The sequence below is a fragment of the Crinia signifera genome, chromosome 19 (assembly GCF_055691185.1).
Source record: "Crinia signifera chromosome 19, ASM5569118v1, whole genome shotgun sequence".
NCBI lineage: Eukaryota > Metazoa > Chordata > Amphibia > Anura > Myobatrachidae > Crinia > Crinia signifera.
In genome coordinates this window covers 39,549,914-39,571,977 of record NC_139226.1, presented here as the reverse complement: position 1 = coordinate 39,571,977, position 22,064 = coordinate 39,549,914, and the positions used below count along the sequence as shown (strand labels likewise).

The window sequence follows — 22,064 nt, the reverse complement described above, 5'->3', positions numbered from 1 at the left end:
GGTATGGCATAAAAATGTATAAGCTGTGTGAAAGCACCTCAGGGTACACCCACAGGTTTAGGGTATATGAAGGGAAGGATTCAAGAATTTAACCGCCAGAATGCCCCCCCTCCCTCGTAGGTGTTAGTGGAAAAATTGTCTGGGATTTAGTGCACCCCTTCCTGGATAAAGGTTATCACCTCTATGTGGATAACTTTTACACTAGCATCCCCCTGTTTAAGGCCCTTGGTTCAAGAGGTACAGCAGCTTGCGGTACTGTGCGTAAGAACCAAAGAGGCCTCCCAAAAACGCACATTGCCCAAGTAATGAGAAGGGGTGAAAGCAGGGGAATATGCACCGAAAATATGTTGTTGGTCAAATATAAGGACAAGAGGGATGTCCTTATACTGACAACAATTCATGGAGACAGTACCACCTCCATCCCTGTACGAGGTACCAGTACCCACACCTCAAAACCTAATTGTATCCTAGATTACAATAGGTACATGGGCGGAGTGGATCTTTCAGATCAGGTACTGAAGCCGTACAGTGCCCTGCGGAAAACAAGAAGCTGGCCGTGTATATCATCCAGATGGCACTGTATAACGCTTACGTGCTATTCCGTTCTACCAGCCAGAGGGGGACATTTATGCACTTTCAAGAGGAAGTCATAAAGGGCCTAATATTTGGGAACCAGCAGGCAGAGGGCCCCAGTACTTCTAGTACTGGCCCCCGTATTGTACCAGGGCAGCATTTTCCTAACGAAATCCCCTCCACTGCAAGAAAGGGCAGGACACAAAAAAGGTGCAAAGTTTGCTATAAAAAGGGAATAAGAAAGGAAACTATTTTCCACTGTGAAACTTGCCCCGACAAACCCGGCCTATGTATAAAGGAGTGTTTTAAAATATACCACACATCTATGGATTATTAGGTTCATCATTTCACCGTGCTTCGGGGGTCTTGCTAATGCCACATAGCACCCACCATTCATTCCACCAGAATCTGAGCTGCAAAATCCAAAAATCACTCCTTCCCTTCTGAGTCCTGCCATGCACCCAAAGGGCTCTGTCAGGAAGGCAAAATCTGGCTGTGTCAGGAAGGGGTTAAGGACTGTGGTGAGTCAAACCCAGGGAGACCTCTTGCTTAATAGACAGAGTACTGTTCACTGCAGTTATACAGAAACAGCCTGAGCCACTCAGAGAGCAGTGGGGAGCTATTGGAACAGCAGGTTATACTGGGATCTCATGTGAGTTGTTTAAATGGACACTCTAAGAAGCTGGGCAAACAGAATTCATCTTTAAGTGACTCTCTCCCAAATCTAACCAGCCACACCAAGAAAGACTTGCATGTTAATAGACTGTATTGAATAACTCCAGAATTGCTCAGTGGCAGGGGATGGAAGTATCATTGGCCCATTTTGTTACAGCTTATAGAAGAGGAAGCTGAGTTAACCAATATCCTAGACCATCGGTACTGTTACATATTAATCACTGGCAAAGGGGCTAGGCGGAGGACCCCAGAATCTACTGCATGCATACACAGGGCCCGGGGAAAATAATGTTGCAGCCATTTTCACAGCAATTTTTCTACTACACGTGTACAAACGGGAAACGGTCATCTGTCAGACCAGACTTAGGTCGACAGTCATTAGGTCGACCCCGGAAGGTCGACTGTCCCCAAGGTCGACAGGGTTAAAGGTCGACATGGCTCAAGGTCGACATGATTTAAGGTCGATGTGGGCCAAGGTCGACATGGTTTTAGATCGACAGTCATTAGGTCAACATGAGTTTTTCACTGTTTTTTGAGCCGACAGGTGGTATTTCATGCCCTACCATCCACTAGGGCGTGGTGGGAGAATAAAATAGTGTGCCGAGCGCAGCGAGGCACCGTGCCCGAAGCATTGCGAGCGATGCGAGGGGCTGCGGTTCGACTCCAACTGTGTCCATGTCGACATTCGGGTCAAAAACAGTGAAAAACTCATGTCAACCTAATGACCGTCGACCTAAAACCATGTCGACCTTGGCCCATGTCGACCTTTAACCCTGTCGACCTTGGGGACAGTCGACCTTCCGGGGTCGACCTAATGATTGTAGACCTAAGTCTGTTCTGACAGATGTACCGCTTCCGTACAAACTCCCCTGGGTGGATGACCATCACCATTTTCCTGGTTATTTTTATACGGAGCATGGACAGATTGCTGGGAAAATAGTTACTGCGCCATTTTCCCGGTGATTTGTTCAGCAGTACCACCACAGTACAATGGAGAGGTAAGTATTGAAGACCATGGGTGCAGGGTTTACTGTGTGGGCCCTGAGGAATTCAAGTCCCCATGGCAATGAGCATGTACCCTCCCCCCTCGCAACAAGCATGCAACCCCAGTCCCCTGGCAAGGAGCATGTAACCCCCCCCCCCCCCGGCAACAAGCATGTAAGTTGCCCAGTGTATATGGGCCTTAACACCTCCACACCAATCTGTCACCCTCCATCCTTTCCAGCAACACCACTGGCAATCTTCCCTGTGGCTTCTATTGCCAACACCAATATTAGTTCAAGAACACAGGAAGCCCACGAGTATGTAAATAGCTGACATAGACCCTTTTTTAAGCTAATACACAAGAAGATGCACCAGGTCTGCAGATTCATTCAAATCGCTTTATTAACATTGCCAACCAGTTTTACAACATGTTTTCTGTATAAGCCTTTATTTTCTGTGTAACTTCCACTTTAAACTCAGTTGGAAAATTGTGTTCTAATGCTGTGGACGAGGCCTTCACAAAGGTTCTCTCCCTGTCAGCTATTCTAGACACACTAGGCAAATATCCTTATTTGGCAATGAAGAGAGAATGTATTCTGAAAGGTGAATGGAAGTAATTACACCAAATACATGAGTCAAGGTTGTATGCATGTATGTATGTATGTATGTATGTATGTATGTAAGTGCATTTTCAATTAGTGCAAAATGGTTGGCCAGTGCATGTGCACTTCTTGCATCCATATTTAGAGTTGCACATACTGGTCCTGATCCTGTATCACATATTCTAATGTTCGTGGGGGGAGATCGATATTTAGCTACCACACATCCATGAAAAATGTGCATGGCGCATGCTTTAAACTGCATGTCAGTGGCGCAGTTACGATTGCCATACTGTATAAGCAATGTATTGGAAACCTACTGTATTATGCAGTCTTGATCAGTGACTGGTAGGTGGTTATGACCGTGCACGGTGATGCCCCGGATGTGCGTGTTATGGGAATGACTTAACTGGTTGCAAACTCAGATACTCAATTGCTCACATTGAAAACCCTACACTGCAATTGTGGCACCTTGTGATTGGAGAGGTAGCATATACAGGAGGCGTGAGCAGAAGGAAGTTAAGCACGCCCAATTGATGTGCCTTATTTAGGTTGCTTGTATCCGTAACTAATGTATGTTCATTACAAAACATTGTTTTTTTTTTCTCTTGACCTGAAAATTAATTGCACTTTTAATTCTACTCTATGCCGTTCCAATGTATCATTTAGAAAAGCAACAAGTGAACATTCTTATATGTCAAAGGCTGTGTAAGCTAATAATATACAGAATATGTTATACGGGTTTCTTTAAAGTTTTAGTGCAAGCCAAAAATGCTACAAATAGTAAATTGCTGGATTTTAGATACGATATTACAAAAGCTCAAAACTAGTACAGGTTGAGTATCCCGTATCCGAGTATCCGTTATCCGAATTATTCCGAAAACCATACATTCCAGAGAGTGAATAAAAAATATTTTTTTTGCTAAAAACTCACTGGGGACATTTGTAACAGCACTACTGGTGACATGATATGTAACTGGCACTATATATGTGCTAGAAAATGATTGCTTGGCATTCAAATTCAATATCTAAGATAGTACACAAATTTTGTTTCATGTTTTGAAACCTTGTTTTTTGAACAAATAAAATATATTTGTGTGTATTTTATGTGGTAATAAAATATATTTGTGTGTATTTTATGTGTTTATACAGCATACATGCAAGATACTTCAAAATACATAATTGAAATATTAAAATATTCCGAAATACGGAATAATCCGTTATCCAAAATTCTCCTGGTCCCGAGCATTTTGGATACGGGATACTCAACCTGTACACACCTAACCTAATTTTCTAATTCACGAATAGTTGCCACTTTGAATCAATTAGTGCAATAAGCATATGCATGAAAAACGTCAATATGCGGATCACTTGCAATGTACAATTATTCTCCTTTAAGTAGTACGTAAGTGAAAAGAGAAGAACGTCAGGTTATTAAATGTTTTCCTAGAATTGTCTGAACAAATTTATATTTAAAATTAAAAAAAAAAAAAAAACACTACAAAACACAAAACAATGTACACATTTTTGACCAATTTTGCCATAGGGGGAAGTGAAACATTATTTGTGGATTAAAAACTCCAGCTATCTGTTCCAACCCTTAAAAAAAAAAAAAAAAAAAACCTACTTAACATGGCATTTTGACAGTGCGGATGTCATCAAGTGAACTTTTCTTGCAGTCTCATAAGTAACAAAAATGCTCTGCACAGTTTGGGGGCTCAATACATAGGCATAGTATGCCTGACATGCTATTCTGTGCTGCGTAGCCTATATGAGCAAGTTCTAAACCAGACATGTCCAACCTGCGGCCCTCCAGCTGTTGTTAAACTACACATCCCAGCATGCCTTGCCACAGTTTTGCTATTGGGAAATGATAAAACTATGGCAAGGCATGCTGGGGGGTGTAGTTTCACAACAGCTGGAGGGACGCAGTTTGGACATGCCTTTTCTAAAGCAATGGCCAACAGATATTGGACCTTTTTCTGGTCCACATGCAACGCTGTGAATTCCACAGTGTTGCGTGAAAACACTGCATGCAGGTCTGCCCATCCCTCCCTCCTGCACGCTGGGTTGCGAATGGATGTTTTGGCAAAACATCGATTCTCAGCCTATGGGGGGGGACAACCACATTATTCGATGGTCGCCGACCATCGAATAATGTGGTGCGCACACGCATATCTAAGGGACTCTCAGGTCTCTTAGATGTGCGTGCACCCTCGACAGGAACAGGGCAGGCAGCTGACATCCGGTGATGTCAGCTGCTCGCCCCCCGCACGCGTGTCACCGGGTGATTTGCATGGGAATGCCTTGTTCGCCGCAGCCACTCGCACCCTGCACATGCGCATTTAATAACCGCGCTCGCATGCGAGCGTGTAGACCAGAACAACCGGCTTTACGTGCATTTTCTTGCATGAGATAAAGAAAACATTACTCTAAATGATATAGGACTATAATAATGTTTGTATTTATGGACTGCACATATAATGTAAATAATTTGCATAAAAAAAAAGCTTTAACATTAAATTGCATTAATTAAAATTGACCTATCGCCTAGACATTGAGGAGACAACCATTCTGCATGCGTAACTATGATCATGGGCATGTGGACTATCCATTCACCTGGAACTAATGACATCGCTAATATTGGGCACACAGAATGGTTCCTCTTGACCAGTGGTTCTCAACCTTGGTCCTCAAGGACCCCCAACAGTGCACATTTTCCAGGTCACCCGGCAGGTGCACAGGTGCACTCATTATACACTGGCACATTTTAAAAGATCACAGGTGGAGCCAAATGATTTCACCTGTGATTCTGTGTGGAGACCTGGAAAATGTGCACTGTTGGGGGTCCTGAGAACCGAGGTTGAGAACCACTGCCATTAACCATTCACATTTTATTTTTACTATCAAGAAACAAAAATGTGTTATTAACAAGTTATACTGTTATGGAAAGTGGAATTTAATGACAGCGGTCATACGCAGGCATAGGAGAATAGGCAGGAACAATGGTAAAAGAATGGAAGTCTAAAAGTCCGGGTGTAGCATCTAACGTTTCAATGGGATGGAATGACAACATTCCATGTCTTGACCACATTTTAAACTAGGAACGGGACATTGCTGGTGTATAGGCTGCTTCATAACGGGTAATTGGTCATTCATATCACAAGTCCATACACGGGTAGAATATATTCACAGCTTGCTGTCGGCAGCATGGAATTATGGCCAAGGCAGAGTCATCATTCGGGAATTGTCTTTTTCCTTCATTTGATGAGAATTTTGTTCCCATTTATTGCACTTTTCCGTGATAGCAAATGTCTCTATAGCTGGATTTTGGTGATCATCCTGAAATCATCTTCGGACTCAAGAAGGACAAACTGGAATCTAAGTTTTTTGTTCTGCAAAGAAATAATCGGTTTGATGAAACTTCAATAACAAAATGATTAGAAAGAACACAGAGGGCATTTCTTCGTAGTAGTGTCATAAACCCTCAGGCTTGTGCACAAATGGGTTATGAATTCAGTAGGGATGTATTAGGTTTCTGTATAGGCCAATGGAGGTAGTGTGTTGGGTTCTGCAAGAGGGTTTATGTTACTTAGCTGTTTGTGAAAGTGAGGCCTTCACTTCATTGGAGTTGACCACCTCCCGCCCTTTGTGTTTTGGTCATTTGTTTGTGTATGGCTGGGTTCAGAACAGCCTTGTGATTTTAAGGGTCATTTTGTTGCTTCCTTGGGGTGTGGCCCATACAATTAAGAGGCTAGACAGATAAACATTTGGTTCAGGGGCACAACTGGACCAGGTGGATCTCTGCCGAACTGGGCATGGGTTAGCATCTCAAGTTGATAGTTATGGCAGCAGTGGGCCACAATTGTTTTTTACGCTGTCACCGTAAGGGATTGTCAAGATATTGTCCCTGTATGGGGTATGGCAGATTTCCATTCCCCTTGCAAGCCCTTTTCCCCGTAAGGAGCTGAGCAGATGGCCTTTCCCCGTGCGAGTTATTGTTTCCCCTCTGTGGGGGGGATTTCAGCTCAGCGCGAACTACGCGCGCTGCGGGGGACGATGACACACGATACTGTGGCACAGCGGGGGGGGATGTCGGGTGCCCGATTCCCGCTGACCCAGCCTCCACGCCCCGCCAACCGCCATACACCTCACCGCTACTCGGACATCCTCCTCTCCCGCCGGGTACCCCTGCTGCATTTCCCAGACGTGACTTCCTGCCTCAGCCTGCACAGCACCTGGCTCCCACGTCATCCCTACACACGCTCTGGGGGGGGGGGGGATGGGGTGCGGGCGATACTGCGGCGGGCGCCCGCACCCCCCGTGTCCAGGGGTGTGTTTTCTATGGTACCTCTGCAGTACTGAGGCGCCGAGGAGAGGTACCATACTCTCCTCTGCGGCTCAGTACCGCCCTCCAGTGGCCGGCGCCCTAGGCAAATGCCTAGAGTTGCCTAGTGGTGGCGCCGGCCCTGCCTGTAAGGCAGAGGCAGCCAACTCCAGTCCCGAGAGCTACCAGAAGTTCACATTTTCCAGACCACCTAGCTGATGTAAAGATGTATTCATTATTCAGCATTTGAAACGACCCACAAGGTGAAGTAAAAAAAAATTATTTTGTGAGGAGACTTGGAAAACATTAACTGTTGGTAGCTCTTGAGGACTGGAGTTGGCTACCTCTGCCATAAGGGGTTGGGCAGATTGTTTTTCCATTTGGGAGTTGTGGTCTCCGTAAGGCCGGCCTTCTCAACCTTGGTCCTCAACGCACACTAACAGTGCAGGTTTCAGTGATATCCAACTTAAACACGGGTGTTTAAATCAAATTAGCCGAAGTAAGATTAATTAAGTCATCTGTACGGACGCCTTACTTAATATGGGCATCATGGATGGTGTAATGGTTAGCATTACTGCCTCACAGCGCTGAGGTGGGTGGGTATCGAACCCAGTAAAAGGGTTCGATACCCACCAAGGCCCTAACTGAAGAGTTTGTATAGTCTCCCTGTGTTTGCGTGGGTTTACCCCGTGTACTCCAGTTTCCTCCCACAATCCAAAAATATACTGGTAAACTAATTGGCTCCCAACAAATTAACCCTAGAATGTCTGTGCGTGCGTGTACTTGTGGTAGGGAATATAGATTGTAAGCTCCAGGGACTGATGTGAGCGAGGGGTCTATACTCTGTAAACCGCTGCAGAATTTGTATGCGCTATATAAGAAACTGTAAATAAATAAGCCTGGATATCACTAAAACCTTGAACATTACTGTACCTTGAGGACCGTGGTTGGGAATGCTTTCCATAAGGGGTTGGGCAGATGTTTTTTCACCTTGCGAGTTGTTTGGCAAGGATAAGGGCAGGTGATCTCATCCTTGCAAATTTTAGGCAGTTGGCCCATTTGGTTTGTAATGTTAAGAAGGTATTGCTTTAGCGAGGCCATTCTTCCCCCCACCACCATACCCAATTTTAAAAATAAAAATTTAAAATTCCTTCAAATAAAAAAAAATAAAAAAATGACCCATTTCACGTCAAGTCAGTTGTCCGGGTCTTTATTTCTTATATATAGATTGCGTATGCATGAATTAAGTGTGGAGTGCATCAGCCGAGAGCTAAGGAGAAGGTCCTGGAGGGTCCAGGTTGGGGCGCCCCCTGTCTTTTTATTTTATTGCTGTGGTAAGTGGCAATAGAAATGTAGTGGTCGCAATGGGACTCTGTGGTGGCCTTATTACACTGCCGAGCACTGACCTTCTCTGCCAGTGGTGTTAGTAATTGGAGCAGCACAGTACGATTCCAATATAGAAACACTGCATCCACAGAAGCAGCATTCGTCCACTATACCGGGTCCTGTCCGGCTGCGAATGGCGCCACGTTTACCTGAAACAGAAAGGAAAAAAAAAAAAAAAATAATCTCATAATCGTGTACAACAGACACATTATCCAACAAGCTCGCAACTTACTAAAAAGTTTCATGGTACTTAAGTCAATACACTATGGCCCTTATTCTAGTTCATTCTTTCTGACAAATTCCTTCTTAGATGAACAAAACCATGTGCACTGCAGGGGGGGCAGATGTAACGTGCAGAGAGAATTAGATTTGGGTGAGTTATTTTGTTTCTGTGCAGGGTAAATACTGACTGCTTTATTTTTACACTGCAATATAGATCTTACTTTGAAGTAAAACCCCACCCAAATCTAATTCTCTCTGCACAAGTTACATCTGCCCCACCCGCAGTGCACATGGTTTTGCCAATCTAAGAAGGAATTTGTCAGAAAGAATAAACTAGAATAACCCCCTATGTTCTGGTTACATTCATGGCATATCCAATTTTGGCCGGTTAATTTTAGATCTACGACGTCTAGAACTTTCTAGAACTTTCTAGAAAATAATAGATAGAATCTGATTGGTTTCTGGGCAACATTCCATTTTTGAAAAACTTAGTAAATTTGCCCCCATTGTCTCTAAGAATGCCTAGCATCTCTGAAAGCTACAGGTAGGCTGTCCTGCTCTGCTCCCTTACTTTGCCATGTTGAGCACTTTGAGGTGGACGTATGAAGCAGTGATAGGGGAGGAGAAGTGAGCCAGAGGAGAAGTGGCCCATGGCAACCTATCAGCACTGAATTAACATCTACAATTTGCATAATATAAAATTATACAGAGCAGCTGATTTGTTGCCATCAGTGCTGTCTTTTCCATTGAGCTTAATGGGCAGTTTCCCAGGGGCCCAATGATTCTTCCCAATGGGGAAGACGGCACTGCCCCAGGAGCTGCTGCGGTGGCGGGCAGCGGCAGCTGGAAGCTTGTATCGCTATTTGCCGGGCAGTGGGGCTGGAAGCGCTGCTGATTTTGAAAAGACCAGATGCTCCGCCAATCAGCATCTGGCCAGACTTTCCAAAATCAGCAGAACTTCCCACCCCACCATTCGGAAAATAGCACTACAAGCTCCCAGCTGCCACTGCCCAGATCCCGCTGTTGGGTCCGGGCAGCGGCATCCAGGCAGCGGGGATCCAGGAATCTGTGACTGGGAGCACAAAATGTTGTAGCGCTATTTGCCGGGTGGGAAGTGCGGCTGATTTCGGAAAGACTGTCCGGACTCTAATTAACTGAGCGTCCGGCCAGTCTTTTCAAAATCAGCAGCGCTTCTAGCCCCGTCGCCTGCCAAATAGTGCTACAAGCTTCCAACCGCCGCTGCTGCACAAAGGTGTGTGTGTGTGTGGGGGGGGGGGGGGGGGAACGTGGTTGGGGGGCCCTCAAAATTATTTTGCCCAGGGGCCCGCTCTAATGTTAAGACAGCCCTGGTAGCTATGGGTCATTTATCCTTTTGTTCACTTCTCCCTTATCACGGATTCATACATCAACTCTGTATTGCCTAACACGCAATGCAGTTGGGAAATGGTCGACAGGGTTCTCTGACACCAGGCGGTAAATTAAATAGGGTGAAAAAGCCAGAAGTACAGGGCTTTGTCCAAGAATTGCCGTATTCTTAAACCGGCAACCATTTACATGGCAATACCAGGTTTTTACAAGTAAATTATCTCCAGCACCTCTGGCTTCTCACACCCCATTACATTTACCCCAGGTCTGTACAGACTAAATCGAACAGAAGGGAGGCATTTGCTAGAAAGGCCGAAAAAAGACGTATGACCTTCACCTCTCAAAAAAACACAAAATTTCTTTGATCCAAACGACCCAGACACCAAAATGGCATTCAGATAAACTCCTTAGAGTAATAACCCTCAAAGTCCTTTACTAATTGTAGCTAAATATATCATTTTGTAAATAAAAGGCAAGTCCTTACATGGTGGCACCAGTATCCAAAATGGACCCCTTTTTTATATGTCCCATGATTTGTATAAGAACCAACGTTTGGAGGTACTGTATGTGGTCACTATTTACCTGTGCAAATAAACATATCACCCTCATGGTCACCCGATCATGTATACCAAGAATATAGGAGTCTCACAGAATTGAGGTCTCCATTGTGGGTGGGTGACCTGCAACGCCACAAAAACCACCAGGCCCAGATAACAGGGACAATGGTCAAGTGAGGTAACACCTGGTTCAGTAACCAACAAATATTAACCCCCGATGCTGAGGGATGGTTCTCTGTAAATTAACCTTTGGTCTGATCTGCTGGCCAGGGCCTCCATGATGTTGTGGCCAGAAGTAAGGCCCTTACTTTGCCAGGAGTGCCAAGGCCCTAGCGACACTACTGGTTACAGGTGCATATGGCAAATTTACTTTTTTTTTTTTTTTTTACACGGTTTCCATCCTTTTGGGTTGAGTAAATCCTACCATATTTGGCAAAATGACATTTCCTACCATTTGATCCGTTACCGAGAGGCACAAAAGAGACCAGAGTAAAAGCAGTGTAGCCTTGTGCACGAGATACGTACTACTAGTATAGAAGCCTCTAGTTCCGCAGATGAATTGTAGCATGTCCACCAGTTCCGATCCGCACAGCATCTCCTTTGAGCGAAGCCTGGAACACCGGCCACTGGCAACGCCCACATACAGGGTAAACAACAGAGACAGACAGAGCAACATCTGACTGACCGTGAGCTGCGCCGCTTTCTAGGGAAGGTGAGAAAAATCAATGATACAGGTAAACATGGCGAGCAAAGGTTATGCAATACCTCACGTGTCAGGCTTCCTTCATTGTTCTGCTGACATGTGCGGATAACTTTGAAATGGTAGTAAAGGAAGAACGTGTTACTGATATGTTTTATATAAGCAAAGACAGAATCCTATCTGACAGGATTGGATGTCAAGCTATTTTTGGGTAATAAAGCCAAACTACTGTAACTGTACCATCTGTCATTGTAGGATTATTGTCCTGTCACGGTATAGAAAACCATCAAAGCTTCTTCCAATCAAAATGAATACAAAAAGGTGTGTTTCTATGCTAAAGAATTAATGCACACTTTCCAAAATGTCCAATAGACCACGTTAGGACAAGCATCAAATTTGGCCACATTCTGGCCATGGAGAGTATAACGGTGCCCCCACATGGTGAGATGTGTGCTGGGTGTGTCACATTGATGCTAAGCTGCACCCATGTGTAAAAGTGCATTTATGTTGTATAAACACACCAAACATATGAAATACACACAAATGTATGTTATCTGTGCATGAAACAAGGTTTGTGTACTATGGTATCTCATATTTGCCTACTTTTAAACTCTCCTCTCCGGGAGAAGCCCGGAGAGGAGACTGACAGCATCACTTCTGGGGACGGGGGTCTGATGTAGACGTCATCAAGCCCCGCCCCCCAGCACTGAAAATCCCCCAGATTTGCAGGACCTCGAGGAGGGGGCAGGGCGTGATTTGCATATTTAGCCCCTCCTCCACGAAAAGCAGCGAATTACGGTAATTCAAGGAGGCGGCCGGGCAGATGCGGTGGGTGAGGGAAAACATAATATAAAACTAGCATAGATAAGCAACAGTAATGCCCTGTAGACACGGGGCGATGGGAGCAGTGTGCTGAGCGATCAAGTTAAGATCCCTCAGCACACAGCAAACAGCGATGTGTGCTGAGCGATTGGTCACGGCTAGTGTTCTCAAATGAGAGAATACGGTTGAGGACTAGATTTATATTGCATACAGTATAAATCTGGCCGGGTGATAGTAAAGCAGGGGGGGGGGGGGTCATACACAGGGAGTGATCCATTCTTCATTTCTAAGCGATCTAGATATGTATATGGTCCATAACTATATAAGCATATAAAAAACCACATAGAAACAATTAATGTGATCAGACCGTAAACTACAAAAATACGGAATAGTAAGATACTGTGATAATATAGTATCTTACTGCCAATAATACATGCTCAAAAATACCTTACTTCCCCATAAGCTAGACAAAGTCTGTTCTACATCCCTTGGCTTGTATTGATTGCAGATCATGGTGAGACTGTACCACAAAATCTCTGACCTCATATGGCAGGCTATCAATATAGAAATAAAGGGGGGTATTTAATCCGGTATTCCAAATGTCGGAATGTTCCTGGCTGTTATTACCAGATTCCTACACTAAATTGGACAGTTGGAATTCAATGTTCCAACTGTCGAGTGTCGGAAAGCCTGTGGATCGGCAAAACGGCCGTGGATTGTCATAAAACTGCCACTGATTCAACAATTCACAGCTGTTTCCAACAAAAGAGTTTTTTTTTTCTTGTTTTAAAGCTGAAAGAGTAAATTGACAGCCTTCAATTCTGTCAGAAATGGCATAATTGAATAGGCGAGTGATGATATTTCCCGTGGGAAGGAAATATCGGCAAAGATTGAATACCACCCAATCTTTTCATTACATTACTCCACTACCACTTAAAGCATACAACAACCCAATGACAAGCTGGTAAGACATCTGAATTGCTACAAGATCTCACATTTCTAGAGGGAGCAGGGCTGCCAAGAGAAATCCTGGGCCCCGGTACAACAGTGTCACGGGGCCCCCCTGGAGTGGCGAGCTACAGAAAAGAGGTGTGGCCGTAAAAAGGATATAGGGGTGTGTACCACACCATATCCCCTTTATGCAACACAATAGTAGACGCCTTATACTTGCCCCTTACACATTATGCTACACAGAATGAGACAAAATTCACATGGAATGTCGTAAAATTCACATTATGCCACATGGAATGACACAAAATTCAAATGATTCTACATGGATTGTGCCAAAATTCACATTATGCCACACAGATTGAGGCAAAATTCAGGGACAGTGAGAGGAATGGTGGGGATGCAGTGAGAGAGATGGCGGGGACAAAGGTGCATAGAGCGGGATGGCGGGATGCAGGGACAGAGACATTGGTGACGAAGGGCCAGAGGGTGGGGACAGAGATGGTGGGGACGCAGGGACAGAGACAAATTAGGTCTAGAAGGTCATTTCTATGCAAGGGATGGCAACATAAATCTTGGGGCTGGTACACCAATATCACTGGGATTGAAAAATGCTCAATCCCGGCATCCCGGGATTGGCATCCCTAAAAGAAAACTGCCCCCTGTGCCCCCACACTGACTTACTTTTTCTGAGCTGCGGAGGGGGGCAGGCGGCCGCAGTGCAGAGGCAGGCGTCGGGTAGACATGTGCGACGTGGAAGGGCCGCGGCGAGCAGGTTCCGGCGTAGGGTATGATGTGGGAGGCCGGCGGCGGGCAGGTTCCGGCATCGTGTATGATGTGGGACGATGTGGGAGGCCAGGCAGCAAGCAGGTTCCGGCGCTGGTGGTCAGCGCTGCGGCCTGCGCAGCGTGACCTATGATCGAGACACGCAGCGCAGGCCGCACGCCGGGTCGGAAACAGCCGGGCAGTGTCTGAGCGAGCGATACATTATGCCACACACCGCCATTTCTCTGAAACATGATGCAGCTCACCACAATGCCTATGATACTATGCTGCACATTGTAATGCCCCTGACACATTATGCCACACATTGCAATGCCCCTCACACCTAATGCATACCTCCCAACTTTGGCAGCGGAGAAAGGAATATATTTGCGTGCCCGAGGCATGCACCAAAATTTTTTGGGCGCAGTTTTGTCGCTGTGAGGCCATGCCCTCAGCCTCCCTGCCTAATTAGACGCATGCAGTGTCTAATTCCCGCAGGACCGAACCCAAAAAAATGTGTTGTCACACAAAAGTCGATACACACTGACTATGCCACATCACATTGCCCCCCACAGTAAGGCTTCTAATAAATTATAAATGACCTGCTTGTTGCCAAGGGGGTTAATGTCCGTTGCCAAGGTGGTTAATGTCCGTTGCCAAGGGGGGTTAATGTTTGTTGCAAAGGGGGGTTCTTGCTCGTTGCCAAGGGTACTTGCTCGTTGCCAAGGGGGGGGGGGGTTAATGTATGTTTCCAGGGGTTCTTGCTCGTTGCCAAGGGGGGGTTAATGTGCGTTGCCAGGGGTTCTTGCTCGTTGCCAAGGGGGGGGGGGTTTAATGTGCATTGCCAGGGGTTATTGCTTGTTGCCAATATGTGCCCGTGTTTCCTGCCACCCGCCCATCAGCTGCACATGCCTTACCCTGCCTTCCCCTGCGCACAGAGAGACAGACGCTAGAAGTCATTTTTCACTTCCAGCGTCTCTTGACAGGGAGCACAGCTCTGCAGCGTTACCAGGAAGTGCAGAGCTGTGCTTCCTGTCAGACGCTAGAGGTGAACTATGACTTCTAGCGTCTGTCTCTCTGTGTGCAGGGGAAGAACAGACAGGGGAAGGCTGGGGCAGCTGCAGACGACGGGCGGGTGGCCGGTCACATGGGCGGGCAGGTCCTTGTGGTCCCGACGCACCCGCAGCCCAATAAATATTTTTTTTAAAGTGTGTGTCCGGACCCGGGCCCCCCTGCCAGGCCCGGGCCCAGGTAAAATGTACCCGCCCCCCCTGCCTCTCAGCGGCCCTGAGAGGGAGCACCAAACTTGCCATGTTACAATGAAGTGTGGTATAATAGATCTACAGGTTTTAGACAGACAGTCGATAGGTCAATCCCATATTGTCAGCATGCAATTGATCGAGAGGGTCAAAAAGGTCAACATGGAGATGATAAACCGTACAAAAAGCGAACAGGTGCAAAGGTCAACAGGGTCAAAAATGTTGACATGGAAATGGGCAACACAAAAGTTTGACACCCTTTTTAAAAACTTTTTAGAGACTCATTTTGTAGATTTCATCACCTTGTGAACATGATTCGCTAGCCATGTTTTGAGAAAAGTGGTTCGCTACTCTTGGAACTCTCAATCAAGCAAAAGTTTAAAAAAAAAAAAAAAACCTTGCTTTGACCATTGTGCGTCCACCATAGACACCGTTGAACTTTTACCTGCTGACCTTTTGACCATGTTGCACTCCCCTGCTGCCGGGATCCCGACTGTCGGGAAATCGTAACAAACTCTTTGGGTCAATCAGAACCAGTCTAAATAGGTCTATGTTCGTCAAAATCTTAAAGTACCTACCTCCCATTTAATAGCTTTACCGAACACAAAATAAACAAACATTCATATTAAAGAACAACAATATCATCCATACACATTACATTCAAACCATCGCCAAATGCATCATACAGATGGAGCCGGGCTCCCTCTGTCTCCGCTGGCGATCCGCCAGCAGCGAGGCGCTCCATCTGACTGAGACGCGCATGCGCACACCTCAGTTTCCGGGCGACGGGAACCCTGTCCGTCTCCGCTTCAGGGAGACGGACAGGGTTGGGGGGGGGGATGCGGGGAGGCGGAGGGGACCGCAGGTGACCGCCGACAAGCCGGCGGGGACCCGGGGGAAGCAGCGGGGTCCCGGGGGAAGCACCGTCGGAAGGGGACGCGCGCACGCACGAGTTGCATATCAGATGGCGGCTACCTACACACCATAATGCCCTAATCCCCCCTTTTGGACCAGAATAACTCTGTATTGATAGCCAACTCCAACCACCTGCACGTCCCAGCTCTGCAGAGCTACATGCAGTTGGAGGTAGACGTCTCTCCTCTATCTCTGCATGGCTAGAAGTTCTGCGGAATGGAAGGCAGACTGGACCACATAGAACAGTGGTTCCCAACCCTGGTCCTCGAGTACCCCCAACAGTGCACATTTTCCAGGTCACCCAACAGGTGCACTCATTATTCAGAAACATTTTAAAAGATCCACAGGTGGAGCTAATTAGGTCACTTGTGATTCTGTGTGGAGACCTGGAAAACATGAACTGTTGGGGGTACTTGTGGACCAGGGTTGGGAACCACTGACATAGAAGATAAGTTTTTCCAGCACTAACTAATATCAACTATTCTGGATTGTCCGGAGACCCTTGAATTTCAGTATTAGTTGGCCACCCTCCTGCATCCTGTTCCTTTTGACTTGCAAAGTGGGTGGGGCTATGATGATGCAACTTTGCATAACCAGGCCCTGCCTCTCCTCTGTAAGAGAGGGGGGTTTACATTATTGCACAATGATGGCTTGATTGCTATTTGCTGAACCAATCAGATCTGATAAGATTTAAATCAGGCATGTCCAACGTTGGCCCTCCAGATGTTTTGAAACTACACATCCCAGCATGCTTTGCAATAGCTTTAGCATTCTCTAATAGCAAAACTGTGGCAAAGCATGCTGGGATGTGTAGTTTCACAACATCTGGAGGGCCAACGTTGGACATGCCTAAATGAATTCCTATACTGTGCATGAAAGTCAAAAGTGACAAGGAACTATAGGAATGCTGCATAGCGTGTAGCATAGGGATGGCCATCGGTGTGGTTGACATCCATGTCATAGCTAACTACCATTGATGGCCCCTTGCAATATTGCCACTAATGGTAACCATGGATCATACTTGCCTACCTGACCCTCTCCATGAGGGAGAAAATGCTCGGTTCCTGGACTTGCGGTGAACTAGGTAATTGATAAGAAAGGTGATTCACTACAGGTGATGGCAATCCTACATTACCAGGGAAGTCCAGGGACAGAGCATTTTCTCCCGCATGGAGAGGGTCAGGTAGGCAAGTATGATCCATGGTTACCATCAGTGGCAATATTGCAAGGGGCCATCAATGGTAGTTAGCTATGCAATGGATGGCCTGCGATTGTTTCACCAACCGATGGTCATCTTTTTCTTGAATAACTGGCCCCGGATCAAGCTGAACCTGGGGGTGGTCTTTTCTGGGTTTGGAGGCGGGGTTATGCTCAGTGTCCTGGCTCCACCCAATGACAAAAGTGTTCTACATCGACCATAAACATTTGATAATTAAGCACACCTCCCAACTGTCCAAATTTTTGTGTGACCGCTCATTTTTTGTTGGACGGTCCTGCCCGACACTGCTGCAGAGTGGCGGTAAATTGATGCGTCTATTCCCGGAGACAGAGGGTGGCCTCACGGGAGCATCACGAGCATATGCAATGCCAACTTACCGCTAAACACCAAATCTCAGGAATGCGCAGGGTCCCTATTTACATGGTTACATATTTGGGAGGTATGGATTAGGAATCACCGATAGTAATGGCCATTCTTAGTGTAGGGACATATGCATAATGCCATCCTCACTCACTATGCAGTGTATGAATGCAAAGAAACACTACCATATAGATAGCATTTGCACAATGGACTCCATAATGGCAGCCTAAAACATGATCTCTTCCATTACAAAAGAAAGTCATATATTTCTAGTATTCAGCTATTGTCATTTTAAACTTTCAAACAGTCAACATATCACTTCCATCTGCGGCAGTTACAGTTGGTTAATGCCTCACTAGCATAGCAATGAAAGATACACCATTGTTGCCAATACACATGTCATATCCGCGGCGAATCAGCAATCTGCATTTCTCAGTCACTAGACAAATATTGAAATGTTTGTTGTGTAAGGAGTAGGGGGGGCGGGAGGGGGGTTAGACCAGAGCACAGCTGTTCATAGGTAGAATAGACAAGATAATAGGATCCTTAAGAGGAACAAAAACACAAACATTGGCACAGCCACTGGTTTCCTGACACAAAACAATGTATATGTAAGGGGTCTGTACTCTGTACACACAGGTGTTGGAAAACAATGCCAGCTACAGCATGGACAAGCTGTCGTACAGAGTGGGCACTCCATTGAAGCAGCTCCTGTGTCCCTGTTGCATAGTGTAGTATGGGTACTATCTATCAAGCAGTGATAACTCTTTTCCAAAGGTTTCCACCCGAGAAGTGTTTTTGTCACTATTTCTCCCTATATAGCAAGATGGTGGATGGAGTCCTCTCCTGATTTAACAACAAGATTTTTTAATACGGCAAGATTTTGATAAATGATGTGCGAGCCAATCAGCTCCTAACTGACATGGGTTAAAAATGACAGTTGGGGAGCCTACCCCCCAGAAGGGTAGGCAGATCTCCTGGAGCTGACCCCACCCAACCCATCCATGAAAATGGGCAGTCTGGAGAGGACAATGACGCAATGCAATGCCAGTAACCTGGCACTGAAAAGCTGGGGCAGGACCATGATTATGCAAACATGCATCCATGCACCCCTCCCCCCCCCCCCTCCCCCTCGCACACAAAATTCACCCTAGAATGTCTGTGTGTGTGCAGCTATTTGATATTAAATGAATGAATTTAGGGGTAGATGTAGGAAGCAGTGATAAGGGAGAAGTGTGCCAGAGGAGAAGTAGCCCGTGGCAACCAATCAGCTGCTCTGTATAATTTAATATTATGCAAATTCTAGATGTTACTTCAGTGATGATTGGTTGCCATGGGCCACTTCACCTCCCTTATGACTGCTTCATACATCTGCCCCTTAGTTTCAAAACTATTGGGGTTCTTCAGTAAAGATCTCAAAAGCAACATATTTCTCTAATGGACAAAACCATGCTGCACTGCAGGTGGGGCAGATGTAACCTGTGCAGAGAGAGTTCGATTTGGGCGAGTTATTTTGTTTCTGTGCAATGTAAATACTGGCTGCTTTATTTTTACACTGCAATTTAGATTTAATTTCGAACACACCCCACCCAAAATCTAAGGGGCAATTTACTAAAGCTTCTAAAAATTTAAAGAGTTGTTGTTCCCCATAGCAACCAATTAAATTCTGTCAAAAATCAGACTGGTTGCTATGGGCGGGATGCAGTGTAAATCCCGGCCGTCAGGATCCCGGCATTCAAAATCCCGACGCCGCAATTTAAATTTTTTTTTTTGCACCGGTGACCACTAGATCCGACCATTAGATTCGACTGTCAGTATACGACATCGAAATCCCGACTGCCGGTACACCGACGGTGGCGAGCGCTACGAAGCCTCTTGCGGGCTCCCTCTACGGGGGTCGTGGATCACGACTTTCGGGTATTTAACAGTCGGGATTCTGATGTTGGTATACTGACCATCAGGATCCCGGCTGTCGGAGCGTCATCCGGCACCCACACAGCTGAAGGCACTAACATTACAGTTATGCTGTCCTGTTATTTTGGGAACTGGTTCTGTAAATACTTCCGGTATAGAATGCTTACTTTATATAGCTCTGCAGGAGGATATGGTCAGTACTAGGGTGGCCAATCCTGGGATCGGGGGGACCCCGGGATTTGACCCTGAAATCACTCGGATATCAATCCCAGGACTGGAGCTTCCAGTATTGACCTGCGCATGTGCAAATCTAATGCCGAGCAGCGCTGAGAGACCACCGCAGATGCTGGCCGGTTGCTCCTGACCTGATGTCAGAGGTCACACTGCGCAGCCCGTCTACCGGTCCGCACCCGCTGCCACATCACCTCCTGGCACCCGACCTCCTCAGTGACACTGGATTGAGAGAGTGGGATTAAAGTTCATCATTATATTGATGAGCTTAATCACAGGTATCCCAGTATTCTGCTTTTATCAATCTCGAAACCTGGGATTTAAAAAATGCCCCGGAATTGGGATCCCTTGTCAGTACTGCAGCTTATTCACGCCGTGTATACATATTCATCACTATACTCAGAGCTCTGCACATTGCACTGTTTGCACACTCATAGAAGACGCATGGTAAATATTAACCTCCCGTTATAGATGAATGTTGGATTTCCATGCTATTTATATATGCAGGCAAATGAGGCAATGTTCTGCTTTGGTGTAAATTAAATGTAACCTTTGAAAAGCTGCTCAGCATGATTACTCAATGAAGCAATATATGAAGTCACACAGGTGGGCCATACACATGTAGCGATGTGAGCAGAGGAGCGTTCTAAACGATGTTGAGCGATCTGTCAGGGCTGGTGTTCTCTGGTGAGAACACTGGCCCGACCGATTAATAACCAGAGCACTGGTTCTTAATCACCAGGAGAAAGCTCCGCGTATCGCTATCGGTACGGACCACACACACAGCAATATCGGGGCATTTTCTGAGCGATGTAGTTAAATTAAGTAACATCGCTACATGTGTGGGGCCCATAAGTATCTCTAAAGCATATTGCCTAAATAACTTGAGAACTTGGAGGCTGTGGGTCTACAAAAACCAGCAATCCCTGCTTCGAACAAATAAACCTATATAAAATAGGTGCATAATAAAATTGGTCTAGAAGTCACAAATACATAAAGTAGTGTAAAAAACAGAATTCTGCCCAATGGGTCATAGGCAAATGGGTATTTTACCTGCACACCTGGGCAAAAACAATATAAAAATTTACATTTATGAGAACGGGAGATGGTTGCGTAGTATTTTTTTATATTTCATTGGAAAGTAATTTGTAAATGGAATTTAAAATACTGTATTTTTTCTTTGAGCAGAAGACAAAAAAAATAAACTTCGGATGATTTTTATAAATAAAATCTGTGGGGTATTTGTGGTGCAGAACATCTTACGGACACTTTTGCAAATTAACTTTTTTAGTCCGGATGGAACAATCTTTTGAAGCAACTAAAAAATAAAATTAAGCATTTGTGCAGACTCAGCGCATTGGAACTTTGCACCATTGGAACATTGCAGCAAAGGCACTTGTTAGTTTATCACTATTTGTTAGAGATAATGACCCAGAATTAACCCCGTCAGCACCAGAGCAGACTATGCCATAGGTGACACGCTTACAGCTGCATCGCTGCAGAATGGGTTAACCCTGAGCAGATGGGACACCTCCATTACATTTTCCCCCTGTCACAATAGGAATCAGCAGACTTGCCTACAAGCAAGCAGGGTTTGAGGTCAATGTCCAAAGGGAGGAAGACATGGGAGGCAAAATGAAGACGTTACCTTTCTTGTCAGCTTTGGCCTTTTTGGTTTTCTCCAGTCTTGGAGGCACATGACTGCCAGTGGCCTGTATTAGAGACTGTATGATGGCATCCAAAAATGTTTTACCAGCTCAGAGTGCTGCTGAGCTGACAGGACTTTGCACTGTGGGATCTCTCAGGCCATGTAGCAAGCCAGTTCTCCCTAGTGACCAGGAGCTTGTCTGACTGAGAGAAGCCCATAGGAAGAAGAGGGGAACTCAGCACACAGTATAAGGATTTGAAAGGTGGAGGAGGATCCTCAGTTGTTGTCCAGCTGTGAGAGAGGGGGGAGGGTAATCCACCTAAAATTCAGTGTATAATTCAATTATTGCCCTTCTTGTCCCCCACTCATGGGTTTGAATGGAGTTGTTTTGCGGAGGTATCCTGCGCTATTTATCTCCGCGTGTGCTCTGCAGACAAGGGTGCGCCTCTATGGGAAGGGCCACCCATAGGCTTATTAAAGTGGGGTGTATGTTTATTTGGTCGTGGGCTATGTGGAGCTGTTTGTACGCAGAGATCCATCTGTGTATGTACACCATACGGATGGACATCCTCAGCACCACAGAATTAATTTTTTG

The 22,064-nt window shown here is 45.8% G+C and overlaps 1 protein-coding gene across 1 annotated transcript; it reads right to left on the bottom strand.

The window, feature by feature from the left end:
* Nucleotides 1–2,616: 2,616 nt before the first annotated feature.
* On the bottom strand, nucleotides 2,617–21,707 carry LOC146042417 (insulin-like growth factor 3.L). Its single transcript, XM_083162404.1, has 4 exons — nucleotides 21,470–21,707; nucleotides 11,214–11,391; nucleotides 8,565–8,693; nucleotides 2,617–6,226 (listed from the first exon to the last, which is right to left on the bottom strand). Exons 1-4 carry the CDS (start codon nucleotides 21,518–21,520, stop codon nucleotides 6,213–6,215), a joined length of 372 nt encoding a protein of 123 aa, XP_083018530.1. The 5' UTR covers nucleotides 21,521–21,707; the 3' UTR covers nucleotides 2,617–6,212.
* Nucleotides 21,708–22,064: the final 357 nt, after the last annotated feature.